This window comes from Ranitomeya imitator, chromosome 4, assembly GCF_032444005.1.
Source record: "Ranitomeya imitator isolate aRanImi1 chromosome 4, aRanImi1.pri, whole genome shotgun sequence".
Classification (NCBI taxonomy): domain Eukaryota; kingdom Metazoa; phylum Chordata; class Amphibia; order Anura; family Dendrobatidae; genus Ranitomeya; species Ranitomeya imitator.
Genome location: NC_091285.1, coordinates 284,857,246 through 284,874,402, shown reverse-complemented (window position 1 = coordinate 284,874,402; position 17,157 = coordinate 284,857,246). Strand labels below are relative to the sequence as shown.

General features: G+C 42.1%; 1 protein-coding gene across 3 annotated transcripts in view; it reads right to left on the bottom strand.

The window, feature by feature from the left end:
- Window positions 1–1,900: 1,900 nt before the first annotated feature.
- Window positions 1,901–17,157, bottom strand: part of NTN4 (netrin 4) — a 313,242-nt gene continuing 297,985 nt past the window's right edge. For 2 of the 3 annotated variants that reach the window (XM_069764710.1, XM_069764707.1), the window contains exons 8-9: window positions 10,564–10,734; window positions 4,090–6,550 (exon numbers count right to left, since the gene is read on the bottom strand). In XM_069764710.1, coding sequence (XP_069620811.1) covers window positions 6,414–6,550; window positions 10,564–10,734 — 308 coding nt within the window. In that variant the 3' untranslated portion in view covers window positions 4,090–6,413. Of the gene's footprint in view, window positions 6,551–10,563; window positions 10,735–17,157 lie in introns of all 3 variants that reach the window. The other variant, XM_069764709.1, reaches the window with a different exon arrangement.

Here is a 17,157-nt window from a genome sequence, read left to right as displayed (position 1 = left end):
CAAGAGCAGAATTCACAACACTTATTCCAGAGAAATCCACTTTCTTATATCTAAATTACCTCTTCCAGTCTATGGGGCGGATATTGCCTGGAAGATAACTCCCAACAGAGATTATTATAAACTAGATGGTGGCCCGATTCTAACGCATTGGGTATTCTAGAATATGCATGTCCACGTCGTATTTTGCCCAGCCACGTAGTATATTGCCCAGCCATGTAGTATATTGGCCAGTGACGTAGTATATTGCCCAGCCACATAGTATATTGCCCAGTCATGTAGTATATTGCCGAGCCACATAGTATATTGCCCAGTCACATAGTATATTGCCCAGCCACGTAGTATATTGCCCAGCTACGTAGTATATTGCCCAGTCACGTAGTATATTGCCCAGTTACGTAGTATATTGCCCAGTGACGTAGTATATTGCACAGCCACGTGGCATATTACCCAGCCACGTAGTATACAGCAGATCCACGTAGTATACAGCACAGAGCCACATAGTATACAGCACAGAACCACGTAGTATATTGCCCAGTGATGTATATTGGCCAGCCACGTAGTATATTGCCCAGCCACGTAGTATACAGCACAGAGCCACGTAGTATACAGCACAGAGCCACATAGTATACAGCACAGACACGTAGTATATTGGCCAGTCACGTAGTATATTGCCCAGCCACGTATGTAACAGGTTAAAAAATAAAAAATAAACATTCTGAAGGGCCCCTTGTAGTCCTCTTGTCTGTGTGCTGTGCACGCGGCAGCTTCCGGTCCCAGGGTTGGTATGAGCGCAGGACCTGTGATGACGTCGCGGTCACATGACCGTGACGTCATGGAAGATCCGTCTCACATACCATCCTTGGCACCGGAACCTGCAGCTTGCACTGCCGAGGACAGGACGACATGTCGGAGGGCGACAATAAAAATTTTTATTATTATTATTTGTAACAGTAGATCTTTTTACTATTGATGCTGCATATGCATCATCAATAGTAAAAAGTTGGTCACACAGGGTTAATAGCTGCGTAACCAGAGTGCGTTACACTGCGCACTGGTAACGCTGGCATTAACCCTGTGTGAGGGCTGACTGGAGGGGAGTACGGAGCGGGCACTGACTGCGGGGAGGAAGGAGCAGCCATGTTGCCGCCGGACTGCGCCCGTCGCTGAGATCAGGAGACCAGAAAGCGGCCATTACACATCACACTGGTAACACCTCCTTCATGTAAACAAGCTCTGGAGGCAGAGTTATCTTTCTGATAACATCCTCCCCAGAGCCTGGAAGAGGACATTTATATAAAGTGATAAAAAATTATTTATCAGCAACAAGGCATCCGAGATGAGGCATACAGGTATCACTATACTCAGCAGTCTATAACCTGTATGCCCATATTAATAGTTTAGATAGGTCAAATGTGGTGACAGGTTCCAATGGACGGAATATGCTGATGTCCAGAAACAACATTTTTTGTAGATTTGTAGTAAATTTCTCTGACACGTGGCAGCTGAAAGATGTGTCACACTCATTCAAAGGTGCACATCTCTAAATGAATTTGGAGCATCTTCCTCCAGTCTTGATAAATTGACAAACTACCTTTTTTTTCTTTTTCTAAAGGGTCTACCATAGAGCCTGCTGTAGCTAAAATGTATTATATATGTCACGGCATAGTTCATGCATTTTGGCAGGGAAACAATTCATGTATATATTCTTGTGGTTGTGGGCCTTCTTACCTCTTTCTTCCCCCTGTGCAGCTGCACAGGATGCACCAATGTTATGTCCACACAGAACTGCAAGACTATGTGAACGTTTTACAAGACCTGAAGTACAGTAGGTCATTTAGTCACATTTGGTTTCATGATGGTTGACAGTATAGTGCTTATATACATACCCAGGTTACATATCCCACGCTTTTTCATGTTTTATTGTGTAACAATATTGAGTAAAATAATTTTGCCGCTGAGTCTTCCATTAGCAAGCGAAAACAAATCTGTACAAAGTGATACACCATAGTCACTGAAACTGTTACACACAAACAAAATGAAGTCAGGATTTAGTAGAAGCTTTGCAGCTAAAGCCTGGAATTAATGTGAATATATTTTACACATGCGGTTACAGCATGTTTCCCAAATCAGCTCTATAAAATTGTTTAAATTGCAATATTGTTTCCAGCCTAATTTCTCAATGGAACTGAGTTGTAGATATTGTAATGAACATAAACTGTATATTAGAAAATAGGTCTTCTCCAAAGATGAAGCTCTCATGCAGCATGCTAACACCATATTGACTGGTAAAGCGGCTGGTTGTGTTTTGGTGTCATGCAATGCTGTGCCTACATCATACAGCATTTTTAGTATCTACCACATAAATAGCTAACTTAAGATAATAGATAGTCATATAACACTTTTCTAAACAGTGGCTTTTTCTTCTCCATTCTATAGTAAAGTTGAGACTGGTAAGGCACTCCGGTAACAATTGTTCAATGCCAAATTTAGCCACAGAAGCTGGTAACTGACAGCCATTAATCTCTTCATTGGTTTCCTTTCACATCTTTTAAGAATGAACTGCTCTAGGCAGATTTACAGGTGAGACTTGTTCTTGACTTCTTGAAATTTTCTTGTATCCATCACCGGACTGGTATTTAAGGACCTTGTCATTGAGCTGTATAAGTGTTTTATCTTTCTCCATGGTTTGTTTTCTTTTTGCCTGAAACTGCCTTCCCATAAATTGGACATTTTACACACAATTGCATTATACTGCAATCACTGGAAACACCTTGACTACACAGAAATCATCTTCAATAACCAAAAGCTGCAAAGAGCTGTAGCTAAACGTGAATGTACCCTAAAACGAAGAATATTGAGATTTTTTTCAAAGTACAACAGTTTCAATGTCAATTGTCATATGAGCCGACTGGTTCCATACCAAGAATTTAGCCTGTTTCCTGATGACAGATATGTCACACAACAGCTGCAAAAGCTTACCATACTTTTTTCTACAAAGCAGGGGTCCAGCTAGTTAAGGGCAGGGACTATGCTCTAGGCACAGTATGCAGCAGAGAAGCTGGCAGCATGAAAATACAGTATGTTCCACAATAGACGATTGCTGGAGCAGCCACTCAACACACAGAGCACCTCTGTCAGTGGCAATCAGCTGTATTATTTACCTGCTAGGGGTGCTATGTGTGTCAATGGCTGCATCAATAATAAGGCGAGGTGAAGTCACCGCCACGCTCAACTATATGTGTGTCAGGCAGGGGCAGCAGAATTCTGCGGCTGATGAAGCTTGGCCGTTATTGCTGCAGCTGTCTGTTCTGTGTGACTGGACAATCTGGCAGCTTTGTGTATTTGGTAGGAGCAGCTAAGTCTATCGACTGATAGAGCTCAATTAAGTTCTGATCTGTGTGTCTGGCTTCGGCTGCCATGTTAAGGGGCAAGAAGGGCACAGCAAACGAGACAAAAAGAGCAGGCAGAGCATCCGCGTGGTGGCTAAGCTGTACCCTGGAAGGAACAACTGCAACTTCATGCTGCAGCAGTTTTAGGGTATGTGCACACGTATTCTTGGCCACTGCGGATTTTTCAGCAGCAGATTTGATAAATCTGCAGGGCAAAAATGCTGCGTTTTTGCTGCAGATTTATCGCGAATTTACTGCGGTTTTCACTGCGGTTTTACAACTGCGGTTTTCCATAGGGGCAGCTATAAAACCGCTGCGGAATCCGCAGAAATAAGTGACATGCTGCGGAATGTAAACCGCTGCGTTTCAGCGTGTTTTTTTCCGCAGCATGTGCACAGCGTTTTTGGTTTCCCATAGGTTTACATTCAACTGTAAACTCATGGGAAACTGCTGCGGATCCGCAGCTGCGGAAACGCTGTGGATCCGCAGCAAAATCTGCATTGTGTGCACATACCCTTAGGTTGCTTCAAAGCAGCACCAAGCACATGATGTGGTCCCATTATCTGGCATTATCCTTGAGTCTTAGATGAAAGTAAGTGCAAATTTGATTTTTGCACTGGGTGCAGGAAAGCCTAGATATGCATCTGTATCAAGGGTTTTAATAAAGTTCCTCAATGAACTCAAAGAGACTGCATTGATGTAAAAAACATCTTAAATATTAATTTTAATTTAGAAATGTCATTACAATGTTATATGTGCCATAGATCCAGTCTATGCAGGTGCTATGGTACTCTACTGGAGGATCAAAGGACACATCCAACAACCCCCTATCATACAAAGGATAAGCACTTGGGCACTCTCGACAAAAGCTGGACTTGCTTGTGTCACGCCGCTCTGTATCTGGTTTTCGGCAAAACAATGCATGTCTTTTCTTTAACCCTTCGCTCCTTTCCCCCTAATTGAGCTGGGATACTGTTGGGTGTTACCTGTATGGAGCCTGCTTAGTTCCCTGCTCTAGCTGTAGCCGTACATGGGTGGTTAGGTCTTTTGCTCTGCTGCATGACCATACGTATGTGTGGTCCCTGGTTGTCGCTGTAGAAGCTGTCCGCTGGTTGCGAGGTCATTTGCAGCTGGTGTATGACTTTCCACGTGTGTCTGGATATGCAGCCACTGCCAGGTGCCCTGAGCCTCAGTTCCTGCACTGATTGTGCTGTAATGGTTTCTGTTTGTGCTTAGGGCGTGCGCGGCCACACCTCCCCTGCTTTTATCAGGGTTAGTGTGTGTGTACTTGAAATGCTGATCCCAGCCAATTGCTGAGGGGTAGGTCCTATATATAGATCCCATGCCCTATGGACGGGGCCTGAACTACTCACAAAGCTCCTGAACTTTGCTATGCGTGTTTTGTGTTCCTGCACCTCTCCTGTCTATGTTTTGGTACCAAAGTCCTTGCCTTGATTCCTGTTATGTCCTGTTCTGGCGCCTGTCCTGGAGTCAGTATATCCAGGCCTGAATCCTTGATCCTGTACCTGTTCTGTACCTGACTCTCTCTGAACTGTGTCTTCGCACCCAGGGACTTTGTCTCTTGTAACTGGTGTTTCTGCATCTACTACTCTGTGCTCTGACTACCATGCGGTGCTAATCCCATCTGGCCGAGGTCCAGTCCGGCGGTTCTTGTACCATCACGCTTGAGTTCCTTTCTAGGTCCGATGCCCGGAGCCTGACCGCCGTACCTAGGAACCTGATGACTGCTGCTGCCTGATCCTGTGCCATCCGTGTTCTAGCCTGTGACCCGATGTTCCACCGGTTTCCAGGGGTCCACCCTGTGATGATGTCTATCCTGTATCGGACCAGATACAGAGCGGCGTGACATTATCCCCTCCTAAAGCCCCCCCGATGTCTAGCCTGTGTCCAGATTTCCTGATGTCCAGCCTGTGTCCTGATGTCCCACCTGTGTGCCTCGGTGATCCGTTGGTGCCTTAGGGTCCACTTTGTGGTCCCCTTCTGGGAGGTGTGGAATCGGGAGCCTGGCATAGTCATGTTTGGTTTATGTACTGTGTGACATTACTTTAATAAACTTTACTTTTTCTATACCTGAAATTGTGCTGTGTAATCAAGTCCAACGTGTCTCTTTCCTTGTCCACATGCTCAGCTGCCACAGAGCCCCTGTCTCTGCCCGGGTCCCCCTCTGCAGTATAAAGGGTCTGTATTGCGTCCCCGGGGGACAAGTGCCCAACGCCGTCGTGGTTGGTTGTTGTGTGATGATTTGATCCAACACATGGAAGGGGTCTCATAGGGTTTAACAATTGTAATGAATGAAGATCACTTGGCAGAGATTTTCTTCACTTTTACATTAAATTCTGTTATTTTTTCTTTTAGATCAGTGTAAAAAATCCTAATTAAATTAGGCATTCACATTTACAAGCAAAAGTTTGAAATGGATACTGCATAATGAGGAATAAAACAGATAATATTAATGTCCATTATCTCACTGTATCTCTGGGAACATGAATTGACTATAAAATATAAATACATGTGAAGAAAACAAATATTACAAAGGACAGAAATTGCTTTAAGGTGTCTCTAGTGTCATTTCTGTTCTGTTGCTCCCTACACACCACTGTTTTGTTTAACAAAAATAAAAAGAACTGCAAAACAATTAGTAAAGTGCTTCATAAAAATGCTATATACAGAGGTGACGTGGAACGATACCTCAATAATAGTCCAAGCTTTCCTTTTGTACCTTCAATTAAATAAAAAGTATGCTGATTGTATAGACTCTAGCTTACGCACTTTCCACCTTGGTTTATCTATTTTAAATGCAGTCTTCTGCTACTAGGTTGCAGATGTGCCAGAGGAGAACCATTTGGATGTAAGACATAAATATAGTATAAATCTGTAACGCATACAGTTGAAGGATCGAAGCGTAGGGTTGCTGTGCGGTATCTTTATCTGCGTTTTTCACTAATCCGGTCAATAAATACACATTTTTTTACTTCTGTATTCAACAATTTGTCTTATTTTCTTTCAATAGCAGTCTTTGCTTAGTATCTCCATTACTTTCTTGCCAATGGAAGGTTTCCAGGGCTGGACAAAACTTTTCATGTTCACAATGAGATGACCTGTACGTACGTCTTCATATCCAGCCACTAGATATTCTAGACCTAAAAGAAATCAGAATAGAACATTAATCTTCTCAAACCACTTCAAAATAAAAAAAAGCACTCAGTCAGTCATTTAGATTTTTAAACTAGATGTTGGGATAGCTGAAGAAAAATCTGTGTATCTTACCAAATCTGCCACTAAAAGTAGGGAACCAGTTTGAGACTCTCAGCTCTAATATTTTGCCATAGGCAATTACACTGTATTTGCGTGATTTGCCACACAACTGGACACATTGTAAGACTAATTTTTTGGTAGTCTGCAAATAGCAGCCTGTATTCCGAAGCAGTAGCAAGGAGACTTTATAGCAATGTTTTTTTTAACCCCTTCATGACCTTGGGATTTTCCGTTTTTCCGTGTTCGTTTTTCGCTCCCCTCCTTCCCAGAGCCATAACTTTTTTATTTTTCCGTCAATATGGCCATGTGAGGGCTTATTTTTTGTGAAACAAGTTGTATTTTTGAACGACATCATTGGTTTTAGCATGTCGTGTACTAGAAAACGGGAAAAAAAATTCCAAGTGCGGTGAAATTGCAAAAAAAGTGCAATCCCACACTTGTTTTTTGTTTGGCTTTTTTGCTAGGTTCATTTAATGCTAAAACTGACCTGCCATTGTGATTCTCCAGACCATTACGAGTTCTTAGACATTTCAACATGTCTAGGTTCTCTTTTATCGAAGTGGTGAAAAAAAATTCCAAACTTTGCAAAAAAAAAAATGGCGCCATTTTCCAATACCCGTAGCGTCTCCATTTTTCATGATCTGGGGTCAGATGAGGGCTTATTTCTTGCGTGCCGAGCTGGCGTTTTTAATGATAGCATTTTTATGCAGATACGTTCTTTTGATCGCCCGTTATTGCATTTTAATGCAATGTCACAGCGACCAAAAAAAACGTAATTCTGGCGTTTCGATTTTTTTTGTCGCTTCGCCGTTTAGCGATCAGGTTAATCCTTTTTTTTATTGATAGATCGGGCGATTCTGAATGCGGTGATACCAAAAATGTGTAGGTTTGATTTTTTTTTATTGATTTATTTTGAATGGGGTGAAAGGGGGGTGATTTAAACTTTTATATTTTTTTCACATTGTTTTTAACTTTTTTTTAACTTTTGCCATGCTTCAATAGCTTCCATGGGAGGCTAGAAGCTGGCACCACTCGATCGGCTTAGCTAGCTACATAGGAGCGATCATCAGATCGCTGCTATGTAGCTGAAATGCAGGCTTGCTATGAGCGCCGACCACAGGGGGCGCACACAGCAGGCCGGCATCAGTAACCATAGAGGTCTCAAGGACCTCTATGGTTACAATTCTGACGCATCGCTGACCCCCGATCATGTGAAGCGGGTCAGCGATGCGCTCATTTCCGGCCGGATGCGCCGGTTAAATGCCGCTGTCAGCGTTTGACAGCGGCATTTAACTAGTTAATAGCGGCGGGTGAATCGCGATTTCACCCGCCGCTATTGCGGGCACATGTCAGCTGTTCAAAATAGCTGACATGTCCCGGCTTTGATGCGGGCTCACCGCCGGAGCCCTGCATCAAAGCGGGGGATCTGACCTCGGACGTACTATCCCGTCCGAGGTCAGAAAGGGGTTAAACATTTGATATTTAACTTAAAATGTGTATTGGCGGTCGTTAACGGCTGCAGTTGAGGGGCCTTATTCCTCAGTGCCGCTTTTTAATGGAGCTGAGAAATAAGGGTAAAGCTCCCCCAAGCGTCAGAAAATCTCCAGGGTCTCGGATACCCCGTGCAACATGATTCGGGTCGGTTTTTACCCTCCCCAGTCTTCGGTGAATAACTGCTATCACAAAAAAAAGGCAGATTTCCCATTTATTTCTCTCTCCTCTGATATGATCTAGCATACCAGAAAAAAGAGAAATGGGGTTCCCCATACCCACCTAGTTACCTCTGCCTGCCATCCCTGGACCCTCCGGCTCTCTCCCCTGGTCCTCGGCATCTTCCTCCTGGAAGAAAGTGGCGGGCGCACGCACAGTGCGCCTGCTGAGATCTGCCGGCAGGTACCCGGCAACAATAGGAGATTTTTCCTATTGGTCCCTTTTGATCACTGTGATAGACCCTATCACAGTGATCAAAATAAAAAAAATAGTAAATCAAACCCCCCTTTGTCACCCCCTTAGTAAGGTAAAAGTAATAAAATTAAAAAAAGGTTTTTTTTCCCATTCTTTGCAGTTAGGGTTGGTGCTAGGGTTGGGATAGAGCTAGGATTAGGTCTAAGGTTAGGGCCAGGGTTAGCGTTAGGGTTGGGCTAGGCTTAGGGTTGTGTTGGGGTTACAGTTGTGGTGTTGGGGTTAGGGTTGTGTTGAGGTTACAGTTGGGGTTAGGGTTGTGGTTATGGTTGGAATTAGGGTTAGGGTTGTTTTAGGGTTGGAGTTAGATTTTGGGGGTTTCCACTGTTTAGGTACATCAGGGGGGTCTCCAAACGCGACATGGCACTTGCCATTGATTCCAGCCAATTTTGCATTCAAAAAGTTAAATGGTGCTCCCTCCCTTCTGAGATCTGCCATGCACCCAAACAGTGGCTTTCCCCCACATACAGGGTATCGGCATACTCAGGAGAAATTGCACAATAAATTTTGTGGTCCATTTTCTCCTGTTAACCTTGTGAAAATAAAAAGGTTGGGTCTAAAGTAATTTTTTTGTGAAAAAAAAGTAAAATGCTCATGTTTTCCTTCCACATTACTTTAGTTCTCAAGAAGCACCTGAAGGGTTAAAGGAAATCTGTCCCCTTCAAAATTGGACTATAAACTAAGGCCACTGGCATCAGGGGCTTATCTACAGCATTCTGTAATGCTGTAGATAAGCCCCGATGTATCCTGAAAGATAAGAAAAAAAGGTTATATTATACTCAGCCAGGGGCGGTCTGGGTCCGGCGCCTCCCATTTTCATACGATGTCGTCCTCTTCTTTTCTTCCTGTCGTGGCTCCTGTGCAGGCGTACTTTATCTGCCCTGTTGAGGGCAGAGCAAAGTACTGCAGTATGCAGGCGCTGGGAAAGGTAAGAGAGGCCCGGCGCCTGCGTACTGCAGTACTTTGCTCTGCCCTCAACAGGGCAAAGTACGCCTGCGCAGGAGCCGCAGCAGGAACACAAAAAGAGGATGTCATCGTATGAAGATGGGATGCGCTGGACCCGGACCGCGACGCCCATTGGACCGAACCGCATCGGTACCGCCCCTGGGTGAGTATAATCTAACCTGCTTTTTTTTATCTTTTAGGTTACATCGGGGGCTTATGTACAGCATTACAGAATGCTGTACATATGTCCCCTGATGCCGGTGGATTTAGTTTATAGGCCAATTATGGGGTGACAAATTCCCCTTAATAAACTTCTTGAATGTGGTTATGAGCTCCTTGAGTGGCGCAGATTTTAGAATGGTGTCACTATTGGGTATTTTCTGTCATATTGACCTCCTAAACTCACTTCAAATGTGACGTGGTCCCTAAAAAATGGTTTTGTAAATTTTGTTGGAAAAATGAGAAATCACTGGTCAACTTTTCACCCTCATAACCTCCTAATAAAAAAAATATGTTTCCACAATTGTGCTGATGTAAAGTAGACATGTGGGAAATGTTATTTATTAACTATTTTGTGTGACACGACTCTCTGATTTAAGGGCACAAAAATTTAAATTTTTAAAATTGCAAAATATTCAAAATTTTGTCCAAATTTCCGTTTACTTTACGTCACGAATAAACAGTCTCAGAATGACTGGAATCCGTTGAAGCGTTCCAGAGATATAACCTCATAAAATGACAGTGGTCAGAATTGTAAAAATTGGCTTGGTCATTAAGGTCAAAATTGTCTCGGTCACTAAAGGGTTAATTGCACGTCACAACATTACATCTATTTTCCTGTCTTTTTTAAATTATATATACGGTATTAATTATAGTCAAATTACCTTTACCTGCTCATGTAATATAGATACAGTAAAATACAAAACATAAAATATAAGTTCTAAATACATCTGGTAAAACAATCAAGCAGGTAATAGTCAAAGAAACATACCAGGGTTTAGAATAGGACAGGTACAGCCCCGATTTGTCCACGATTCCGGATACAATATTCTTTTTCCGCGTGGAATCTTCAATTTTGTCATTTTTAAAACCTTTTTAATTTTCACTATCACTTCAGCATGGGAGCCCTTATCATGAGCTGAAAGTATCTTTACTTTAAGCACTGTCCAAAAGGAGGAAAAAACAACAACAAATAAACATTTAATAGACTAAAAATTAATTGAAAAAACCCAAACACTCAATGTGCATTTTTGAAATCTAAAGGGTCTAATATTCTAGAGATGAAAAGAATTTAGATTACACTTCTGTTAATATGAATTTCAAGCTGGCCATTTATTGTCCAACTGACCAGTGTCTGACTTTTACACAAATGCTCTAGTGCACTGCAAGATCAAAAAGGGTTTGTGCTTCTCAACGGGAGTGGGGTGGGTGGGTGCGGGAGGGATGTATGGAATGGGGGGGGGGGGGGGGGTTGTGAATGAGACCTGAAAGGGTATCTGTCAGTGGAGAACAGAGGTGACATCATGTCTCTACTGTCTATCATGAGTACGGAGGAGGGTGCCAGCGGGGAGAAGCACAGAGAAGATGATAACTGCAGATGCACAGTTGCACCTACCAGTGCAATTGCAGAGCTAATTAGCATGAGTAAAAAAAAAAATTTTTTCACAACCAGGAGCATCGAATAGCTCCAAAAAAAGATCCTTAGAAAGATTATACACATCCCTAACCTGTAGTAGCTCTGTAGGGCAAACCTCACTGACGGATTCCCTTTAATTAACTAAATCCATAATTGAAGAGGTATTCAGCTTCTCAAGAAACATTACTACAGAAATAAGAAAGGCTATCTATAAATCATGCATTGATCTAAGGCTGTTTTATTCACAAAAAGTTAGCATTTTAATTTGCATTCCTATCTAGCTCAACACATTGTATGTGTTCACTTTACTTCAAGTTCTTAAGTGTTGTCAGATGATAACTTGTGACAGTAATGAAACACATATCCCTCCTCCATACACAGAGTGATGAAAGAGTGAAGGACTTGGGTGCTGCAATATGATTTATACTTTTTTTTGCTTCCACTTCTTATCTTGAAGGAAGATTAAATATCATCACTATCACACTCAGGAAGCCAGAGCAACAAGTAATCATAGTTATTCACCAACAGCAGACCCCTTGAACTTTTCTTTGCGGTTGCACTGTCTTTATCGGTTAGTACTTATCTCCTCATCCACTCCCAGAAAGGAAACAGGTGCGGACAGCTTTTACAGACTAGAAGGGAGCTCTATGCAAACACAACGTCAGTGCATAGCATAACCATGCTCAATATATACAGTACAGGCCAAAAGTTTGGACACACCTTCTCATTTAAAGATTTTTCTGTATTTTCGTGACTATGAAAATTGTACATTCACACTGAAGGCATCAAAACTATGAATTAACACATATGGAATTATATACTTAACAAAAAAGTGTGAAACAACTGAAATTATGTCTGATATTCTAGGTTCTTCAAAGTAGCCACCGTTTGCTTTGATGACTGCTTTGCACACTCTTGGCATTCTCTTGATGAGCTTCAAGAGGTAGTTACCGGGAATGGTTTTCACTTCACAGGTGTGCCCCGTCAGGTTTAATAAGTGGGATTTCTTGCCTTATAAATGGGGTTGGGACCATCAATTGTGTTGTGCAGAAGTCTGGTGGATACACAGCTGGTAGTCCTACTGAATAGACTCTTAGAATCTGTATTATGGCAAGAAAAAAGCAGCTAAGTAAAGAAAAACGGGAGGCCATCATTACTTTAAGAAATTAAGGTCAGTCAGTCTAAAAAATTTGGAAAACTTTGAAAGTGTCCCCAAGTGCAGTGGCAAAAACCATCAAGTGCTACAAAGAAATTGGCTCACATGAGGACCGCCCCAGGAAAGGAAGACCAAGAGTCACCTCTGCTTCCGAGGATAAGTTTATCCAAGTCACCAGCCTCAGAAATCGCAGGTTAACAGCAGCTCAGATTAGAGACCAGGTCAATGCCACACAGAGTTCTAGCAGCAGACACATCTCTACAACAACTGTTAAGAGGAGACTTTGTGCAGCAGACCTTCATGGTAAAACAGCTGCTAGGAAACCACTGCTTAGGACAGGCAACAAGCAGAAGAGACTTGTTTGGGCTAAAGAACACAAGGAATGGACATTAGACCAGTGGAAACCTGTGCTTTGGTCTGATGAGTCCAAATTTGAGATCTTTGGTTCCAACCAATCTGTCTTTGTGCGACGCAGAAAAGGTGAATGGATGGACTCTACATGCCTGGTTCCCACCATGAAGCATGGAGGAGGAGGTGTGATGGTGTGGGGGTGCTTTGCTGGTGACACTGTTGGGGATTTATTCAAAATTGAAGGCATACTGAACCAGCATGGCTACCACAGCATCTTGCAGGAGCATGCTATTCCATCCGTTTTGCGTTTAGTTGGACCATCATTTATTTTTCAACTCGACAATGACCCCAAACACACCACCAGGCTGTGTAAGGGCTATTTGACCAAAAAGAGAGTGATAGGGTGCTACGCCAGATGACCTGGACTCCACAGTCACCAGACCTGAACCCAATCGCGATGGTTTGGGGTGAGCTGGACCGCAAAGTGAAGTGCTAAGCACCTCTGGGAACTCCTTCAAGATTGTTGGAAGACCATTTCCGGTGACTACCTCTTGAAGCTCATCAAGAGAATGCCAAGAGTGTGCAAAGAAGTCATCAAAGTAAAAGGTGGCATCTTTGAAGAACCTAAAATAGAAGACATATTTTCAGTTGTTTCATACTTTTTTGTTAAGTATATAATTCCACATGTGTTAATTCATAGTTTTGATGCCTTCAGTGTGAATTTACAATTTTCATAGTCATGAAAATATAGAAAAATTTTTAACCCCTTTACCCCCAAGGGTGGTTTGCACGTTAATGACCAGGCCAATTTTTACAATTCTGACCACTGTCCCTTTATGAGGTTATAACTCCGAAACGCTTCAACGGATCCTGGTGATTCTGACATTGTTTTCTTGTGACATATTGTACTTCATGATAGTGGTAAAATTTCTTTGATAGTACCTGCGTTTATTTGTGAAAAAAACGGAAATTTGGCGAAAATTTTGAAAATTTCGCAATTTTCAAACTTTGAATTTTTATGCAATTAAATCACAGAGATATGTCACACAAAATACTTAATAAGTAACATTTCCCACATGTCTCCTTTACATCAGCATAATTTTGGAACCAATTTTTTTTTTTGTTAGGGAGTTATAAGGGTTAAAAGTTGACCAGCAATTTCTCATTTTTACAACACCATTTTTTTTTAGGGACCACGTCTCATTTGAAGTCATTTTGAGGGGTCTATATGATAGAAAATGCCCAAGTGTGACACCATTCTAAAAACTGCACCCCTCAAGGTGCTCAAAACCACATTCAAGAAGTTTATTAACCCTTCAGGTGTTTAATAGGAATTTTTTGAATGTTTAAATAAAAATGAACATTTAACTTTTTTACACAAAAAATTTACTTCAGCTCCAATTTGTTTTATTTTACCAAGGGTAACAGGAGAAATTGGACCCAAAAAGTTGTTGTCCAATTTGTCCTGAGTACGCTGATACCCCATATGTGGCAGTAAACCACTGTTTGGGCGCATGGGAGAGCTCGGAAGGGAAGGAGCGCTATTTGACTTTTCAATGCAAAATTGACAGGAATTGAGATGGGACGCCATGTTGCGTTTGGAGAGCCACTGATGTGCCTAAACATTGAAACCCCCCACAAGTGACACCATTTTGGAAAGTAGACCCCCTAAGGAACTTATCTGGATGTGTGGTGAGCACTTTGACCCACCAAGTGCTTCACAGAAGTTTATAATGCAGAACCGTAAAAATAAAAAACCATATTTTTTCACAAAAATTATATTTTTGCCCCCAATTTTTTATTTTTCCAAGGGTAAGAGAAGAAATTGGACCTCAAAAGTTGTTGTCCAATTTGTCCTGAGTACGCTGATACCCCATATGTGGCAGTAAACCATTGTTTGGGCGCATGGGAGAGCTCGGAAGGGAAGGAGCGCAGTTTGACTTTTCAATGCAAAACTGACAGAAATTGAGATGGGACGCCATGTTGCGTTTGGAGAGCCACTGATGTGCCTAAACATTGAAACCCCCCACAAGTGACACCATTTTGGAAAGTAGACCCCCTAAGGAACTTATCTAGAGGTGTGGTGAGCACTTTGACCCACCAAGTGCTTCACAGAAGTTTATAATGCAGAACCGTAAAAATAAAACAAAATTTTTTTCCCACAAAAATTATTTTTTAGCCCCCAGTTTTGTATTTTCCCTAGGGTAACAGGAGAAATTGGACCCCAAAAGTTGTTGTCCAATTTGTCCTGAGTGCGCTGATACCCCATATGTGGGGGGAACCACCGTTTGGGCGCATGGGAGGGTTCGGAAGGGAAGGAGCGCCATTTGGAATGCAGACTTAGATGGAATGGTCTGCAGGCGTCACATTGCGTTTGCAGAGCCCCTAATGTACCTAAACAGTAGAAACCCCCACAAGTGACACCATTTTGGAAAGTAGACCCCCTAAGGAACTCATCTTGATGTGTTGTGAGAGCTTTGAACCCCCAAGTATTTCACTACAGTTTATAACGCAGAGCCATGCAAATAAAAAATATTTTTTTTTCCACAAAAATTATATTTTAGCCCCCAGTTTTGTATTTTTCCAAGGTTAGCAGGAGAAATTGGACCCTAAATGTTGTTGTCCAATTTGTCCTGAGTACGCTGATACCCGATATGTTGGGGGGAACCACCGTTTGGGCGCATGGGAGGGCTCGGAAGGGAAGGAGCATCATTTGGAATGCAGACTTAGATGGATTGGTCTGCAGGCGTCACATTGCGTTTGCAGAGCCCCTAATGTACCTAAACAGTAGAAACCCCCCACAAGTGACCCCATATTGGAAACTAGACCCCTCAATGAACTTATCTAGATGTGTTGTGAGAACTTTGAACCCCCAAGTGTTTCACTACAGTTTATAACGCAGAGCCGTGAAAATAAAAAATCTTTTTGTTTTCCCACAAAAATTATTTTTTAGCCCCCAGTTTTGTATTTTCCCAAGGGTAACAGGAGAAATTGGTCCACAAAAGTTGTTGTCCAATTTGTCCTGAGTACGCTGATACCCCATATGTTGGGGTAAACCCCTGTTTGGGCACACAGGAGAGCTCGGAAGGGAAGGAGCACTGTTTTACTTTTTCAACGCAGAATTGGCTGGAATTGAGATCGGACGCCATGTCGTGTTTGGAGAGCCCCTGATGTGCCGAAACAGTGGAAACCCCCCAATTATAACTGAAACCCTAATCTAAACACACCCCTAACCCTAATTCCAACGGTAACCCTAACCACACCTCTAACCCTGACACACCCCTATCCCTAATCCCAACCCTATTCCCAGCTGTAAATGTAATCTAAACCCTAACCCTAACTTTAGCCCCAACCCTAACTGTAGCCCCAACCCTAGCCCTAACCCTAGCCCTAACCCTAGCCCTAACCCTAGCCCTAACCCTAGCCCTAGCCCTAACCCTAGCCCTAACCCTAGCCCTAGCCCTAACCCTAGCCCTAGCCCTAACCCTAGCCCTAACCCTAGCCCTAACCCTAACCCTAACCCTAGCCCTAATGGGAAAATGGAAATAAATACATTTTTTTTTATTTTTCCCTAACTAAGGGGGTGATGAAGGGGGGTTTGATTTACTTTTATAGCGAGTTTTTTAGCGGATTTTTATGATTGGCAGCCGTCACACACTGAAAGACCCTTTTTATTGCAAAAAATATTTTTTGCAATACCACATTTTGAGAGCTATAATTTTTCCATATTTTGGTCCACAGAGTCATGTGAGGTCTTGTTTTTTGCGGGACGAGTTGACGTTTTTATTGAAAACATTTTTGGGCACGTGACATTTATTTATCGCTTTTTATTCCGATTTTTGTGAGGAAGAATGACCAAAAGCCAGCTATTCATGAATTTCTATTGGGGGAGGCGTTTATACCGTTCCGCGTTTGGTAAAATTGATAAATCAGTTTTATTCTTCGGGTCAGTACGATTACAGCGATACCTCATTTATATCATTTTTTTATGGTTTGGTGCTTTTATACGATAAAAACTATTTTACAGAAAAAATAATTATTTTTGCATCGCTTTATTCTCAGGACTATAACTTTTTTATTTTTTTGCTGATGATGCTGTATGGCGGCTCTTTTTTTGCGGGACAATATGACGCTTTCAGCGGTACCATGGTTATTTATATCTGTCCTTTTGATCGCGTGTTATTCCACTTTTTGTTCGGCGGTATGATAATAAAGCGTTGTTTTTTGCCTCGTTTTTTTTTTTTTTCTTACGGTGTTTACTGAAGGGGTTAACTAGTGGGACAGTTTTATAGGTCGGGTCGTTACGGACGCGGCGATACTAAATATGTGTACTTTTATTGGTTTTTTTTTTTTATTTAGATGAAGAAATTTATTTATGGGAATAATATTTTTTTTTTTTTTTCATTATTTTGGAATATTTTTTTTTATTTTTTTAACACATT